The sequence below is a fragment of the Camelus dromedarius genome, chromosome 1, assembly GCF_036321535.1.
Source record: "Camelus dromedarius isolate mCamDro1 chromosome 1, mCamDro1.pat, whole genome shotgun sequence".
Classification (NCBI taxonomy): Eukaryota; Metazoa; Chordata; class Mammalia; order Artiodactyla; family Camelidae; genus Camelus; species Camelus dromedarius.
Genome location: NC_087436.1, coordinates 31,613,826 through 31,631,593, shown reverse-complemented (window position 1 = coordinate 31,631,593; position 17,768 = coordinate 31,613,826). Strand labels below are relative to the sequence as shown.

Genomic DNA, 17,768 nt, shown 5'->3' with positions numbered 1-17,768 from the left:
TTTGTTAAATTCTCTGCATTTATTACTTTAATGAAGCATAATATAATGAAGAATTCTCTTTTCTCTCAATTTTCTACTATAAATTGTATTTCAGTTTTTATCTGTTCAGTTTGGATTCAACTAGTCTTCATGCATGACACAAAGGTCTTTCAATCTAGTGATGAATACAAAAACAATGTGTTTCATCAGAACTTAAAAAACAAAATACATAAACATGTATGTATAAATAATAGGCAGAATTAACATTTGATATTATTGTTTATGGATTTATTAACATTTTCTATTATTCATACTTTACAAAAATGCCTAAATTTTCATACTGTTAAAACTTCATATTTATATACAAAGTACATTAGGGATTTTGTGGGAAAATTTGTTTTGAACACATCTGTGTTTTTTCTTTTTGACTGCTCAAACTTGAACCTCACCAAATCTTCTATGAAGTAATAATCCAAAATGCAGCAAAAAAGTAGGACCTTCTTCAGAAACATAATACAATACTAAGCAAGATACAGATGGAGATAGGCAAAGAGAGGAGAAGCTAAGGGAGAAAAAAGTGAGAAATGAGAACAACTGGATTTAAAAAAATAATAATTTTCAAGTTTTAGTAAAATTTAGCATTGGAAATTATAGCGACAAAAGTACTACAGAGAGACGATTTTTAGAGACAGGATTCTTTTTCATTTTGTTTCGTTTTTTGAAACTACAAATCTTACCCAGTTTCGCACTCCACTTTCTTTTTATAAATTAAACTAATTTTTTTTGGTTTTACTGAGGTATGACTGACAAATAATCATTGCCTATAGGTAAGGTGTACAAGAGAGGGTTATTTTACGTATGGTCTGTCAGTACTTTTCAGGAGTAATAAGAAATGTTTATTCTGCTACAGCTTTCCAAAGAGAGCATTAATAAGTCTAAATTATTTTCATTTACTTCTATATCAACATTAATAAATCTTTCCTGAATACTATTCTAGAACAGAGTGAAAAACATGCATTCCTAATTATTTTTTTGCCTCTACTATGTTTTCAAATTCCTTCTGTTTACACATTAAAAAAGAATTCTGGTGCTACACAATGCTCCATTAAGTAGATACAGCCTATCTGATTGACTTAAAATATCACTTTCAAAAGCAAAGAATTCCAAAACCAAAATCCCAAGGAATTGAAAAGAAAAAGACTTTTCATAGATAATCATAAAATCAAAATCATGATACAGAATTTCTAATCTCCATTTATAAAATGAAACTGAAGCACAACTGCTAAGTAGAAAAATGGGATTCAAATCCATACAAGATACAAGATATCCAGGGATAGAAAATTTTAAATTAAAATTAAATTCCTTTACTTATAACCAAAAAATTACAGTGCTAAAAACAGGATATATACAACATAGCTTACAAATATTTCAATTACTGTGAGGAAGAAAAAAAGAGAAAAAGTCTAATTCTAAAAGAAGTATAACTTTAGAAAATTATAATTCTAAAATCTTTGAAAATTGAAGAAAACACACTATCAGAAGAAAACACAAAAAATAAAAAATGTAAATTTAGGCAAGTGGATAATTAATTATTTTCTTTAAAAATTTTTTTTGGCATTAAAATACTCTATAACACAAAAAATTATGCCAAAAGCTAGCTTTGCAACTCAATTAAAATATATATATGGCAACTACATTTATAACACTGAGAGTACATAGTGCAAAAGTTTTGTTATCTGTCAACTATTTTGCAAATTACAGAAAATTATTCCATTAACAACTTTGATATTCTGTTATTATCATTAATAAATAAGGATTAACACAGATTTTAAGAAACTGTTTATTCAAGATATAATTCAATATATATATAATCACTCACTTGATTGGCCAGTTGCAGTTGTTCTTGAAGATTCCTGACTGTTTCATCATCTGTATATATCTCATTCCCCATCTCTGTGCCAAAGGGAAGGGCATCCACTTGCTTTTCAACGGCATCTTTTAATTCACTGTGCAACCTTTGGAACAAACAGTTAACACAAAAATAATCTAATTTTAGTAACAGGAATTACTGTTTCAAGGTTAAATAAATAAACAGTGGGGTCTAATCATTCTTTACACAAAAATCATTGTTAAGTCAACCTCAAAATTTACAGTGTTTAATCACCATTAAATAATGTGCTGTAAGAAAAAATATTATATCACAATTTTGAATGATTTAAATTGGTCATAATTAATTCAAGCATACATAATTCAGTTTGTCCTAGGAAGATTTTAATTTTTCAAAGAAGTAAAATTCAGAAATTATACCTTTTTAGTGGATGAAATAACTCATTCAGAAAAAATTTAAATATGATAGTAATTTCATCTAGTTACTTAAATGGAAATGGGATTTTTCTTTTTTTTACTGAGGTATAAACAATTTACAATGTTGTCAATTTCTGGTGTATGGTACAATTCTTCAATCATACATGAATATACATATATTAATTTTCATATTCTTTTCCACCATAAGCTACTACAAGATATTGAATATATTTCCCTGTGCTATACAGTATAATCTTGTTTATCTATTTTATATATAACAGTCAGTATCTGCAAATCTCGAACTCCCAGTTTATCCCTTCCAACCCCTCTCTGCACTGCAACCACAAGTCTGTATTCTATGTCTGAAAGTCTGTTTCTGTTTTATATATTAAGTTCATCTGTCTTTTTTTTTTTTTTTTTTAGATACCACATATGAGTGATATCATATGGTATTTTTCTTTCTCTTTCTGGCTTATTTCACTTAGAATGACATTCTTCCATGTTGCTGCAAATAGCATTATTTTATCATTTTTTATGGCTGAGTAGTATTCCATTGTATAAATATACCACATCTTCTTTATCCAGTCATCTGTCAATGGATATATAGATTGTTTCCATGTCTTGGCTATTGTCAATAGTGCTATGAACATTGGGGTGCAGATGTCTTTCTAAAGTAGGGTTCCCTGTGGATATATGCATAGAAGTGGGATTGCTGGGTCATATGGTAAGTCTATTATTAGTTTTCTGAGGAATTTCCATACTGTTTTCCACAATGGCTGCACCAAACTGTATTCCTACCAACAGTGTAGAAGGATTCCATTTTCTCCACAGCCTCTCCAGCATTTATCATTTGTGGAGTTTTGAATGATGACCATTCTGACTGGTGTGAGGTGATACCTCATTGTAGTTTTGATTTGCATTTCTCTGATAATTACTGATATTGAGCATTTTTTCATGTGCCTATTGATCATTTGTATGCCTTCCTTGGAGAATTGCTTGTTTAGCTTTATTAAGCAGGAAATGGAATTTTAAACCTTGTACTATTGTTATTTTCTTCACTGTGCTTCACAAAACGCATCTGACATCTAACTAGTTCAAGTTAGATGCTGACTAAACGCATCTGACATCTAACTAGTTCAACTAGAGCTGACTAAAATTATTCATGGTTATGAAATCAAGACTAGAGGCTTTCTTTTCCAGCACATTCTTAATAAGCTTGATCATACCTAGGAAACCTTAAATTCAACTTTAATCTTACATTAAATTATATTTCATGCTTTAAAATTTTTAAAAAAGCATAAAAAGGTTCAACTTAAAAGACTAATTAGATTTTTATATCAAAATTATATGAACCTAGAAGGAAAAACATTTCATAACATTAGAAAAATTTGAAAACAATTTATATTATAAGCAGAAAATATTATTATAAACACATCTCAAGATAAAAATTTTCCAGAGTTACATCCATCTCTCTAAAATAATTTAAACAGAATTATCTACCAAAGGAAAAAATCTTCTTTGAAACTAGAAAAAATCCAATCTTAATTTTAAAAATATATTTATTGAAAACAAAGTTCATCAAATACAATGAAGCTCATAAGACAAATACCTCATCAAAAACAAGAAACTTCATTACTCCCTAAAAAAAGGACAACTGCTAATTATTCTCTAACGAAAATTTTTTTAAGTACTTAGAAGTATCAGTAACATAAGGTTCTTACTTTTAAATATCTTATAGTATTAGAAGTACTTACTCTCTGATATAAAATGACATTTGCATAAGATAAAAATTATCAATACATAAATATAACAAGAGTTTAACAAAAAAGACATACCAAATCTCAGAGAAAAACCATTAATAATGCTGTAATGTATTTTCTAGCAGAGTTTTTACTCTCCATTAAAAGTGGACACATTGCTATTATAATCTGCTTTTTAAAGTGTATTACTGAAACAAAAGCATTCTCCCATATTATAAAGTTTTCTGTAGATATTTTAAGGATGGCATAATATTCCTTCTTTCCCACCATACAAATATTTCCATCTTAATCAATTTAGCTGTCCGCTAATACTTTTTAACTAACAATGAAATGAAACTATATAATAGTAAAATTATATTTATTTAGTACACCTATTTAAAATTATAAAGTTAAGAATTAAGATATTTCCTTTCTTTGTAACAAAAAAAACTTATCATTTATAACAAACAGTAAAGTTTTAATCAAAAGTAAGACAGTTTTTAGTATTTTGGAAAAATGTTTTGAAGGTCCCAAACAATAATTTTAAGCCATTGACTATAAACATCACTCCCAAGATTTTAGCTTGCAAGGTCACTTTTTAAAAACTGAAGTATAATTACCCAGGACATGTTTCACAGAACTAGAACAAATCATGATCAAATTTATATGGAACCACAAAAGACCCAGAATTGTCAAAGCATTACTGAAAAAAAGAAAGAGGCTGGAGTAATAACTCTCCCAGACTTCAGACAATACTATAGAGCTACGGTAATCAAGACAGCATGGTATTGATACAAAAACAGACATATGGACCAATGGAACAGAATCGAGAGCCCAGAAATGAACCCACTAACTTTTGGTCAACTAATCTTTGACAAAGGAGGCAAGAATATACAATGGAATAAAGACAGTCTCTTCAGGGAGAGAAGCAAGATGGAGGAGTAGAAGGATGCTTGTAGCTCACCTCTCCCACAAATTTACCAAAACTCACATCTACGGACCCACTCAGCCAACCAGAGCACCTGCCAAACTCCTATAGAACACTGCCCTCTTCGAAAGACAAAGACGCCAAAAATCTGGTAGGACAAAAGGAAAAAAGAAAGAAGAAAAAGCAAAACAGTGCGGGACCGGTCCTGCAGGGAGGGAGCGGCAAAGGAGGACTAGTGCTCATTCACTGGGTCTCCCTCTTCCAACGGAGAGGTCAGCGGGACGGAGGGGTAGCCTCCGAGGCTCAGATCTGCCCAGAGCACCCCTTGTCCGACAGAACTAAGTTAAACAGGCACAGAGGGTCCCTGTGACACCCAGCCCGAGATGTGAGCTGGCAGCTGGGGGCCAGGACAGGCTGCCCGAGCTGGTGGAGGACTGGGGCGGCTGCACTGAGGAAGCCCTGGGGGACCGCAGGGTGCTGTGCGCCATGGCTGGGAGGGGATACGGAGCAGAACAACCTCGGTCCCCCATAAATTGAGAAAAAAGCAAAGCAACACATCTGGTGTGCCCTGGGGGGAGAGGTGCTGTAGCCTTTGTCTCCTCAGACCACGGTGCCATTACTGGTGCTTCTCGCGAGAAGAGAGGCAGGGCGCAGACACAGCTGCCATATCCTCCTGTGCGCAGCACCTGGTCGGGGTCGGAGCCGGGGCCAAGCCCTGACTCTGCACCCGGGGGCTCCACAACCTCCTAGGCAGGACTGAGACTTGTTTACAGCCCAAAGTAGGTAAGATCTTTCTGCCCTGGCACCTCAGAGAACTCGTACTGCCAAGACAAACAAGGAGCTGAGATTTGTCACGGAGCAGGGGCAGGGCTGTTCTGAGTCTTTCCTGAGCCCGCCTACGGAGCGCCGACCCGAGGTGGAGCGGGCAACTGCACAGAGAAGCAGAGCAACTGGCGCAGGCAGAGGGCGAGCAGCGACCCGCCTTCCTGGCAGGAACGCAGCACCTGACCACGGTGCTGGGAGGGGGCGTGATCTGCCCACCTGCCTCACCCGAACACAGCATCTGATTGTGACATCGGTAGGGGGAATGACCCACCTGCCCACCATTGCCAGAGAGATATGAGCAATATGAAGAAGCAGAGGAACTACTCTCAATTAAGAGATCAAGAGAAATCCCTTGAAAGCATGATCAAGGAAATAGACATTGATGACCTACTAGATCAAGATTTCAAAAAAGGAGTAATCAAAGTACTGAAAGAAATAAAAGAAATAGTGTTTAGAGATATAAAATGTCAAAAATGAAATAGAATTTATAAAGAAGAACCAAGTAGAATTAGTAAACTCATTTGCTGAGATGAGAGCTGAACTAAAGGCTGTACAAAGCAGGCTAGATAATGCAGAGGAACGAATAAGTGACCTAGAAGACAGGACAACAGAAAGCACCCAATCAAAACAGCTAAGAGGAAAACAAATAAAAAAAAATGAAAACAATATAAGGGATCTATGGGATAATATAAAGCGTGCCAATCTATGCATAATAGGGGTTCCAGAAGGGGAAGAAAGAACAAAGGGGATTGAAAAGGTCTTTGAAGAAATCATGACTGAAGACTTCCCAAACCTAAAGAAGGAATCAGATATCCAAGTATAGGAGGCTCATAGGGTCCCAAACAGGAAGAACCCAAACAGAAACACACCAAGACATACATAATCAAGATGGTCAGCGTCAAGGATAAAGAAATGATCCTAAAGGCAGCAAGAGAAAAACAAAGAGTGAGTTACAAGGGAACCGCCATAAGGCTCTCAGCTGATTTCTCTACACAAACACTACAGGCCAGAAGAGGGTGGCAAGATATATTCAAAGTCCTGAGTGAAAAAAAGGTGCAGCCTAGGATACTCTATCCAGCAAGGCTATCCTTTAGAATAGAAGGAGAGATAAAGAACTTCACAGACAAGCAAAAACTAAGAGTTTAGCAACACGAAACCCATGCTAAAAGAAATACTGATAGGTCTACTCTAAATAGAAAAGAAGCAGGATGTTACAAAAATGAGAAACTTCTAACTGGAAAAGTGATAACTACCATGAATTACAAATAGAATAAACACAAAATTGTAAAAGAAGACATCTAAATCATTAAGAGTGGGAGAGGGAAGCAAGGAAAGCCACTGTGGAAAACAGTATGGAGATTCCTCGAAAGACTAGGAATAGAATTATCATATGGCCCAGGGATCCCCCTCTTGGGCATATATCCAGAAGGAACCCTACTTCAAAAAGACACCTGCACCCCAATGTTCATAGCAGCACTATTTACAATAGCCAAGACATGGAAACAGCCTAAATGTCCATCAACAGACAACTGGATAAAGAAGTGGTGGTATATTTACACAATGGAATATATTCAGCCACAAAACCCAACAACATAACGCCACTTGCAGCAACATGGATGTTCCCCGTCATTCTAAGTGAAGTAGGCCAGAAAGAGAAAGAAAAATACCATATGAGATCACTCATATGTGAAATCTTAAAAAAAAAAAAAAAAAAAGAACATAAATACAAAACAGAAAACAGACTCACAGACATAGAATACAAACTTGTGGTTGCCCAGGGGTAGCGGGGTGGGAAGGGACAGACTGGGATTTTAAAATTTAGAACAGATAAACAAGATTATATTGTATATAGCACAGGGAAATATATACAAGATCTTGTGGTAGCTCACAGTGAAAAACAAAATGTGACAATGAATATATGTATGTTCATGTATAACTGAAAATTGTGCTCCACACTGGAATTTGACACAACATTGTAAAATGACTATTACTCAATAAAAAAAAAATGTTAAAAAAAAAAAAGACAGTCTCTTCAACAAATGGTGTTGGGAAAACTGGACAGCAGTATGTAAATTAATGAAGCTAGAACACTCCCTTACACCATACACAAAAATAAACTCAAAATGGATCAAAGACTTAAACATAAGACAAGATTCAATAAACCTCCTAGAAGAAAATACAGGCAAAACATTATCTCATATACATCTCAAAAATGTTCTCCTAGGGCAGTCTACCCAAGCAATAGAAATAAAAGCAAGAATAAACAAATGGGACCTAATGAAATTTACAACCTTCTGCACAGCAAAGGAAACCATAAGCAAAACAAAGCAACAACCTACGGAATGGGAGAAAATTTTTGCAAACAATGAAACCGACAAAGGCTTGATCTTCACAATACATAAGCAGCTCATATGACTTAATAAGAAAAAAACAAACAACCCAATCCAAAAATGGGCAGAAGACCTCAACAAGCAATTCTCCAAGGAAGAAACACAAATGATCAATAGGCACATGAAAAAATGCTCAATATCACTAATTATCAGAGAAATGCAAATCAAAACTACGATGAGGTATTACCTCACACCAGTCAGAATGGCCATCATTCAAAAGTCCACAAATTACAAATGCTGGAGAGGCTGTGGAAAAAGGGAACCCTCCTACTCTGCTGGTGGGAATGTACTTTGGTGCAGCCACTGTGGAAAACAGTATGGAGATTCCTCAAAAGACTAGGAATAGAATTACCATATGACCCAGGGATCCTGCTCCTGGGCATATATCCAGAAGGAACCCTACTTCAAAAAGACACCTGCACCCCAATGTTCATAGCAGCACTATTTACAATAGCCAAGACATGGAAACAGCCTAAATGTCCATCAACAGACAACTGGATAAAGAAGTGGTGGTATATTTACACAATGGAGTACTGTTTAGCCATAAAAAGACAACATAACGCCATTTGCAGCAACATGGATGTCGCTTGAGAATGTCATTCTAAGTGAAGTAAGCCAGAAAGAGAAAGAAAAAATACCACATGAGATCGCTCATATGTGGAATCTAAAAAAAAAAAAAAAAAAAAAAAGAACACAAATACAGAACAGAAACAGACTCATACACATAGAATACAAACTTGAGGTTGCCAAGGGGTAGGAGGGTGGGAAGGGACAGACTGGGAGTTCAAAATTTGTAGATGTTGACAGGCATATGCAGAATAGATAAGCAAGATTATATTGTATAGCACAGGGAAATATACACAAGATCTTGTGGTAGCTCACAGTGAAAAATAATGTGGCAATGAATATATGTATGTTCATGTATAACTAAAAAATTGTGCTCTACACTGGAATTTGACACAACATTGTAAAATGACTATAACTCAATTAAAAAATGTTAAAAAAAATTTTTAAAAAGTATTTTCCATAGCTGTAAAAAAAAAAAAAGCTGAAGTATAATTGGCTCACAATGTTCTATCAGTTTTAGGTGTACAACACAGTGATTCAATGTTTTTATACATTACAAAATGATCACCACAGTAAGTCTAGTTACCATTGTCACCAATGTTATTACACTATTTTATTGTCTATATTTCCTATGTTGTACAGTACATCCCTATGACTTATTTTATGACTGTAAGTCTGCCTCTTAATATACTCCTGCACTTCACTTATCCCTCAACCTCTACAAACCCCCTCTGAAAACCACTTGTTTGTTCACTGTTTCTATAGCTCTGTTTCCACTGTTATGTTTATATGCTTCATTTTTAAGATTGCACATATAAGTGAAATCGTATGGTATTTATCTTTCTCTGACTTATTTCACTTTGCATAATACTCCCTAGGTCTGTCCATGGCTAGTTTTCATTCTTTTTTTAATAGCTGAGTAATATTTCATTGTGTGCATGTGTAAACAGATATAGATAGATCTGTGTCTACATATATAACACATCTTTTCCCATTCACCTATCAGTGGACACAGGCTGATTCCATATCTTGGCTATTGTAAATAATGCTACAATGAACACAGGAGTACATATACCTTTTGCAGTTAGTAGTTTCGTATTCTTCAATGATGTGGTAGATTAATTCTTAATTTTTTAAGGAATCTTCATACTGTTTCCCATAGTGGATGTACCAATTTACACTTCTGACAACAATGTACAAGTGCTCTCTTTCTCTTTTCTCCACACCCTAGCCAACAATTGTTATTTGTCACTTAGAGTAATAGCCATTCTGACAGGTGTGAGGTGTATCTCAAGTGGTTGTGATTTGCATTTCCCTGATAATTAGGGATGCTGATCATCTCTTTATGTGTCTGTTGGCCATCTATAAGCCCTCTTTGGAAAAATGTCTTCAGCTTCTCTGCCCTTTTTTAAAAACAGTTGTGTATTTGATGTTGAGCTGATTTCTTTGTATATTTTGGATATAATCCTTTATCAGATATATCATTTGCAAACATCTTTTCATTCAGTAGACTGCCTTTCCATTTTTGTTGATAGATTTGCTGTTCAAAAGCTTTTAAGTTTGATGGAGTCCCATTTGTTTATTTTTGCTTTTGTTTCCCTTGCCTAAAGAGACTGATACAAAAAAATATTGCTAAGACTAATGTCAAAGAGCTTACCACCTATGTTTTTTTCCAGTTTTGGGCTTTCAGGTACATTTAACTCTTTAATATTTTTGAATATGGTGTGAAAAAGTAGAAAATAATTCCATTTGATTCTTTTGCATACAGCTATCCAGTTTTCCCAGCACCATTTATTGAAAATGCTCTCTTTTCCATCATATGTTCTTTCCGCCACTGTTGCAGATTAACTGACCACATGAGTACGGTTTATTTCTGAGCCATCTATCCTGTTCCATTGATCTGTGTATCTGTTTTTGTGCCAGTACCATACTGTTTTGGTGACTGTAGCTTTGTAGTATAGTTTAAAATCTGGGTGTATGATACCTCCAGCTGTTCTTCTTTCTCAAAATTGTTTTGACTATCTGGGGTCTTTTGTGTTTCCATACAAATTTTAAAATTATTTGTTCTAGTTCTGTGAAAAATGCCACTGGTATTTTGAAAGGGATTTCATTTGTTCTTGATATTAATTCAATCTATGATCATATATCTTTCCATTTGTTTGGATTGTCTTCAAGTTACAAGTTCAGAGGCCTTGCCTTCCCACTGCAGGACCACAAACTGGGAAGACTGATGTGGGGCTTGGACCACTTGCTTCTTAGGGAGAACTTCTGTGACCCATTTGTGGGTCACCTACCTCAGGATGTGGGTCTTGACTACACTGTATTTCTGCCCCCTCCTTCCTGTCTTGTTTCAGTTTCTTCATCTTTAGTTGTGGAAAATCTTTTCTGCTAGTCTTCAAGTCATTCTCATTGATATTTGCTCTGTAAATAGTTGTCATTTTGGTGTGCTCATGGGAGGAGGTGAGTTCAGGGTCTCCCTATCCCATCATCTTGGACATACCTTGCAGGGTCATTTTTATAGTCCTGCATTGTCATGCCAAACAAGAACTCCCTAAAGTAGTTTATTTTTATTTGTTTTGGTATCTGAAGTATTTAGGGAAGGGGTGTCTAATCTTACAGTTTGCAATTCTGTGCTGTCTCTTGTTCAGTATGTCCTGATTCTTCAAATGTATTAAAATGTTTAAAACCTAATAATGTGGAATTGCATACTATTATGTAATTCATGCTATTGCTAACTTCCATTATTTAAACCTGACCATGTATACATATTTACTACATTTATTAAAAATGATACTCTTTTGACTTTGCAATCCTTAACTGCAATACTTAATTAAAAGCAGGATGTCGCCCTAATGACAGAGTTCACTTTAAAATCTGACATTTCGAGTTACTAAAAGTGCCTTTTAATAAGCTCAGAATCCATTTTTTCTCACTTCCCTATTGCACTAAGAATAAGTACATTCATGAGAAATAACCACATTACTATTAAATAGCAGATTTTTACAAGACTGGATGCAAAAGACCTGGACATAAAAGGAAGAGTATGGAGTCAAATATAGGAAACAACTAAATCATTAGCTCAATCATCAGGCATTTATGCCCAATACAAAATACAAACTTAATCTACATACACTGGTGATTCAAAAATCTTAGTAATATTCTTCACTACAAAGATGATAACTTGTTTAATGATTATCTTGCGAAAGAAGAGTATATCATAAAACGTTAGAGTCAGAAAAAGTTTCTCATGGCAAAAAACACAAATAAATGAGAAAAACTGAAAATACAATTAAGAGACTTGCATATAAGAATGCAAATAAGAAATGCCAAACTTTAAAACAGCCTATGCTTTAAATGAAATTAAAACTAAAAAACATGTATTTCATTTTTTGGTTTAGTTATACAAGTCAACAACAAAAGATATATCAGGGTTCAGCCCAGTTGTATGAGCTTTGAAAGTTAAACTTGGGATAGAATAAAACTTTAAACATTTTTTAGAAGAAAATATAAGGGAAGATCTTTCTGACCCCAAGCTGAGGGAGGATTTGTTAGAGACACAAAGACCAACAACTGTAAGACAAAAGATTGTTATATTCAACTACCTTAAAATTAAAAAAAAAAATTCTGTTTACCAAATATATCACAACCTGAGAATAGACATCTGAAACATAACTATTGTCTAGCACGTTGAATGGGCCATTGGCACTCATTCTTCATTCCCATCCCTTTCCATATCCCAGCCTCTATCATAGTGGCTAAAGTCTAAAACTATGTTTCCCACATGTCCTTGCAGATGAAATTGTAGATGGGATTAAAGTTGCACCAGTAAGAAGTACTTGAGGGGGATATGGAAGGCAGAAGTGAGCTGAGAACATTTTTCTATTGGTACAACAGATGGTAGACAAGAGTGCCTCTTACAGTCAGTACCCCACACCCCGCTTTCCAGTGTCAAGTGTCCAGATTCATGGAAATGATGCTGTAGTGGTAGCTACAGAGATGGTGGCAGCAGCATTAACTCCTGACCTCAGAATCTCATCTAAGGTATGACCCTAAAACCAACGATCTTACTTACATAGTACTCAACTGTAATTGACTAAATTCCTTCTTATTTGAAATTTGTACAATGATTACTGCTTACATTGATTGGTACACCAACAAATATTCAGATTACATAAAGTACTTTGACAATTTATTAAGGAAAAGATAAACAAATAGAAAATTGGAAAAAGAAATTAACAAGCACTTTGTCAGAAAGCCATATGGGTAAATAAATACATGAAAAATGGTTAATCATACAGGTATTCAGGAAAATGTAAATTAAAACCACGATGAAATACCACCTAGGACTCAAAATAACAAAAACTAAGAAATCTGATAAGAGCAAGTGCTGATAAAACATCTGAATCAAAAAGAACTCATAAATATCACTGGTGGTATGTAAACTGGTACAGCCACTTTGAAAATTAAGTTGGCATTAATTGCAAAATTGAGTATTCACAGAACATATGACTCAGCAATTTCATCCCTTTAAACTCTTGTAATTGTGCATGGTATTGAGTGAAATAAAAGTCTCAGAAGACTAAACAACACTATTTTAGATACTTTAAAAAAATGCAAAACTAAATAATATATCATTAGGAAAAAACGTACCTATAAAAATTTTTATAATTCCCTTGCTTTTAAAAAATAAAATTCAAAATCGTATTAACCTATGGCAGAGGGAAGGAGAGGGATGAGATGGGGAAGGAAAACATGGATAGGTGCACCAGTATTGGTAACATTTTAGCTCTTAACTGGATGGTGGGTTGACAGATTTTTGTTCTATCAGTATGTTTCCTAACATACATATATGTTATATACTATACTATTAATGATTGCTAATATTTATAAAGTGTTTATTAGGTATCCCTATTTTACTTTATTCCAATCTAATAATAGATTGTTATTATCTCCAATTTATAGATGAGGAAACTAAAGCCCAAAGAGGTTAAATAACTTGTCCAAGGTCTTCTAAGTAATGGAGCTAGGAGTGAAACAGGAAATTAGTCCAAGACTCCACACTCATGACCAGTATACTACATGAATAAAATATCAGATAAAAATAATAAAAGCCACCTAAGAAAAGAATAAAATAATAGTTAATTGACCTACCTTTCATTTTCCTTGATGACATTTTCAAGCTGTAGTTTCATTTCACCTGTCTGTTTCTGAAAGAATAAAATATCGTTGTAGGAAAACATTTTCCACATAATTAGATCTGAAATGGATTAAGTAGTCCATCCATCTGCAAGTAACCAGATATGACTCTAGTCTACAGATAAGAAATAATTATTCTTCACTTCTAACAAGCAATATTAAATATAGGTATTTTCATGATATGCAGAACATGATAAAACACTTGGAATAGAATATAAAAGTATTTTATATAAAATTTACAGAATATTTATAAATAATTCCTATGATTTCTAGATGTTTAGAGGAAAACAGATGAAAGATATTCCTCAGTATGTCACCATAACAAATACCAGATGATATCTAGACTTTGAATGTATATCTTAATTAATCGATCTTAGGTGAAGCCCATCTAAGTGCTTTTATTTCAAAAAGTAAAATGTTTATGGTGAAAAGAGAAAATAGAGATCTTCCTTAGCAGTAATTCATTCAGTCTCTGATCACCTTTTATTAATTGTCGAAACTCTCTGCACTATACAAGGCTGCCAACGTGGTTGCTAACACAAATTTTAGTAGGAAAGATGATAAAAAGTCACTAACTGAAATATAAGTAAGAATAAAATACACACTGTAAAGGAAATGAGATGAAGGTACGATTAATTTTCTTTGAGGGGATAAAGGGATTTTAGATTTCAAGATTAAAGGAAGGGCATTTCAAGTGGGGAGAAAATGAAGAAAAAAACATTAGATAACAAGGTATATAGTGAATTCTCAATAAAAGTAAATGAGCAGATGGAGATCAGAAAGGAGGGCATGTAAAATCACACTTAAAACAAAACTGCAACCAATGCATGATATATCCATTAGTCTTGATTGGGTACTCTAGGTTATAGGAGAAGAGACAAGCCTAGAGTGAACCTGGTAAGGGAAGGGTGAAACATGCAATGCTTCAAGAGAAGCTCAAGGCAGCTTGGTCTAGGAAATCAGTAATAGCCAATTACATACAAAGCTGCCTTGAAAGGTGAACCTTTCCCAGGCCCCTGCTGCGTCTGGATCACAATTAAACTAAAAATGAATAAATTCACTGCCAGATAACTGAGAACTGACCATACATGGAGTGATGCAATGAGAGAAAAAACTGGAAAGGCAGGTGGCAGGTCTTGAATGCCATGATAACTAAGAGGCTTGGATTTCACTGTAGCAATGACCTCCATTTTGTAATTTTAAAAATAATGATCTTCAAAAGTTGCAAAAATATTAATGCATCTTGAAAAATATATATTATTCAAATAATTATATAGGAGACATGCATAAACTAGGATTAAAGTTGGATCATTACATATACATTACATTACAACAAAAGGCACATTAAAAAATGCTCAATATCACTAATTACCAGAGAAATGCAAATCAAAACTACGATGAGGTATCACCTCACACCAGTCAGAATGGCCGTCATTCAAAAATCCACAAATGACAAATGCGGGAGAGGCTGTGGAGAAAGGGGAACCCTCCTACACTGCTGGTGGGAATGCAGTTTGGTGCAGCCACTATGGAAAACAGTGTGGAGATTCCTCAAAAGACTAGGAATAGACTTACCATATGACCCAGGAATCCCACTCCTGGGCTTATATCCAGAAGGAACCCTACTTCAGGATGACACCTGCACCCCAATGTTCATAGCAGCACTATTCACAATAGCCAAAACATGTAAACAGCCTAAATGTCCATCAACAGGTGACTGGATAAAGAAGATGTGGTATATTTATACAATGGAATACTACTCAGCCATAAAAACCGACAACATAACGCCATTTGCAGCAACATGGATGCTCCTGGAGAATGTCATTCTAAGTGAAGTAAGCCAGAAAGAGAAAGAAAAATACCATATGGGATCGCTCATATGCGGAATCTAAAAAACAAAAACAAAAAAAAAAACAACAAAAAACAAAGCATAAATACAAAACAGAAATAGACTCATAGACATAGGATACAAACTTGTGGTTGCCAAGGGGGCGGAGGGTGGGAAGAGATAGACAGGATTTCAAAATTGTAGAATAGATAAACAAGATTATACTGTATAGCACAGGGAAATATACACAAAATCTTATGGTAGCTCACAGAGAAAAAAAATGTGACAACGAATATATATATATGTTCATGTATAACTGAAAAATTGTGCTGAACACTGGAATTTGACACATTGTAAAATGATTATAAATCGATAAAAAATGGTTAAAAAAAGTTGGATCATTACAGTCACACTAAAGATTCTATACCGTAAAATATTTCAAAATAATTAATAGTTGGAAGGAAACAAAATTTCAGCAGTATGTTCCGTATCACCAAATTTTCCCCTATTATTTGTATTTTCTGGAAGAAAATCTTTCATATAGAGAATTATAGTGATACTTGTTTTCAAGATATACTATTTTTTGACTCAGTCAGTAAGATAAATCATAAACACTACTTCTAACCAATAAGATCTATGTGAGTAACTGTTCTTAGAAGTAGCTGTCAACATCTTTTCTCTCTGTAAAAGTAGCAACTACTCTTATCATAGCCCTCTGGGCTTTCTACTACAGTTTCTTCTCTCTTGTAATTAATTCAGTAATCACTCTTAGATGGAGGATGCCAAATAGAAAAATGAAGTTAAACACCTTAGTAAAATCGCTGATTTAAGAGAGAAACAAATCAGAGAGATTACAAAAAATTAAAAATTTAAAGTAGTTTAATTTTAAGATAACCAGCTATTCCATTTTATAATAAACCACAAGTCATAACAATTTCGAGAGAATGAATTCAGCAGAAACTTTAGACTCACTAGTCCTAAAAATAAAAGCAAAATGCCATTTGTGCAAAAGAGTGCTTTCTGTTGCTCTTTGGCAATTAGAAAAAGAAATTACTATGGTTGGCTCAAACTTAAATGACCACAGGCTAAAAAGCAAACAGTAAAGACTAGGAGAAGACAATTATGACAAAACAGAAGCTGCAACTTAAAAGAAAGGCTTGTTTTTGAAATCTAGGTCTAAAGGATCACTTTATAAATAAATTTATTAGAAGATTAACCTTGGAAATGATAATATAAATAATTTCAAATGTAACAGAAGAACTTACATCTATTTTTAGAAGCTGTAAGCATTATATGTTCTTTCAGTAAAGCTACATATCTATCCAGTAATTTATATATAGATTGTTAAACCAGATCTAATAATCTTGTTCCAATAAGCCCTGGCATTTATTCAGTCATCCAAAGCACAGAGTAGATTTCTTTCTTTCTGTCCATGTATGAAGAGAAAAGAAAGTAAGGGAGCAAATAAAATTCTTAGCGTCTATCATATCCACAGCCCCATTCTAAGGAAATCAGTCTTAAGGGGTTGTTTTTATATAATGTTGTTATACTTTCTTCCATTTGCATTAAATTAAGTCAACCCTGGTACCTTTGTCACAACTGACTTGATCCAGGGTATCTGAGCCAAACACAATGATGAGTATATTCAAACTCTAGGAAAGAGTGGTCATCACCTCCTGGTGGGTTTAGCTTGAGACATAAGAAATGTTTCTGTTGTATGATTATCCAATAATCAGAAAGATCAAAGTTTGGGAGGAAAATGTAAAAAACATTTTCAAATCAAAGAAACATTATAAATATCATGTATACTCTAAAAATGTAGCTCATTGAAACTCAGATTTTATCCTGAACAATGCTGTATTATGATTCTGGTTCTCCATGTATCCCATCTTAGAAATTTTGAGATTCAGAATGACAACCTGTCTATATAGACAGCTTTCTTGGTTTCTTCACTTCCTTCAATTCTAAAATCCTCTAAAGAGGATTTCAGCAAAAAGCTGCCACAGCTTAAG

The 17,768-nt window shown here is 34.2% G+C and overlaps 1 protein-coding gene across 5 annotated transcripts in view; it reads right to left on the bottom strand.

Moving 5' to 3' along the window:
• The window catches only part of SCLT1 (sodium channel and clathrin linker 1), a 164,267-nt gene that overhangs the window by 125,028 nt on the left and 21,471 nt on the right, over nt 1–17,768 (bottom strand). For all 5 annotated transcript variants that reach the window (XM_031466073.2, XM_031466080.2, XM_064496004.1 and 2 more), the window contains 2 exons: nt 13,884–13,939; nt 1,859–1,994 (listed from right to left, as the gene is read on the bottom strand). In XM_031466073.2, coding sequence (XP_031321933.2) covers nt 1,859–1,994; nt 13,884–13,939 — 192 coding nt within the window. The remainder of the gene's footprint in view (nt 1–1,858; nt 1,995–13,883; nt 13,940–17,768) is intronic.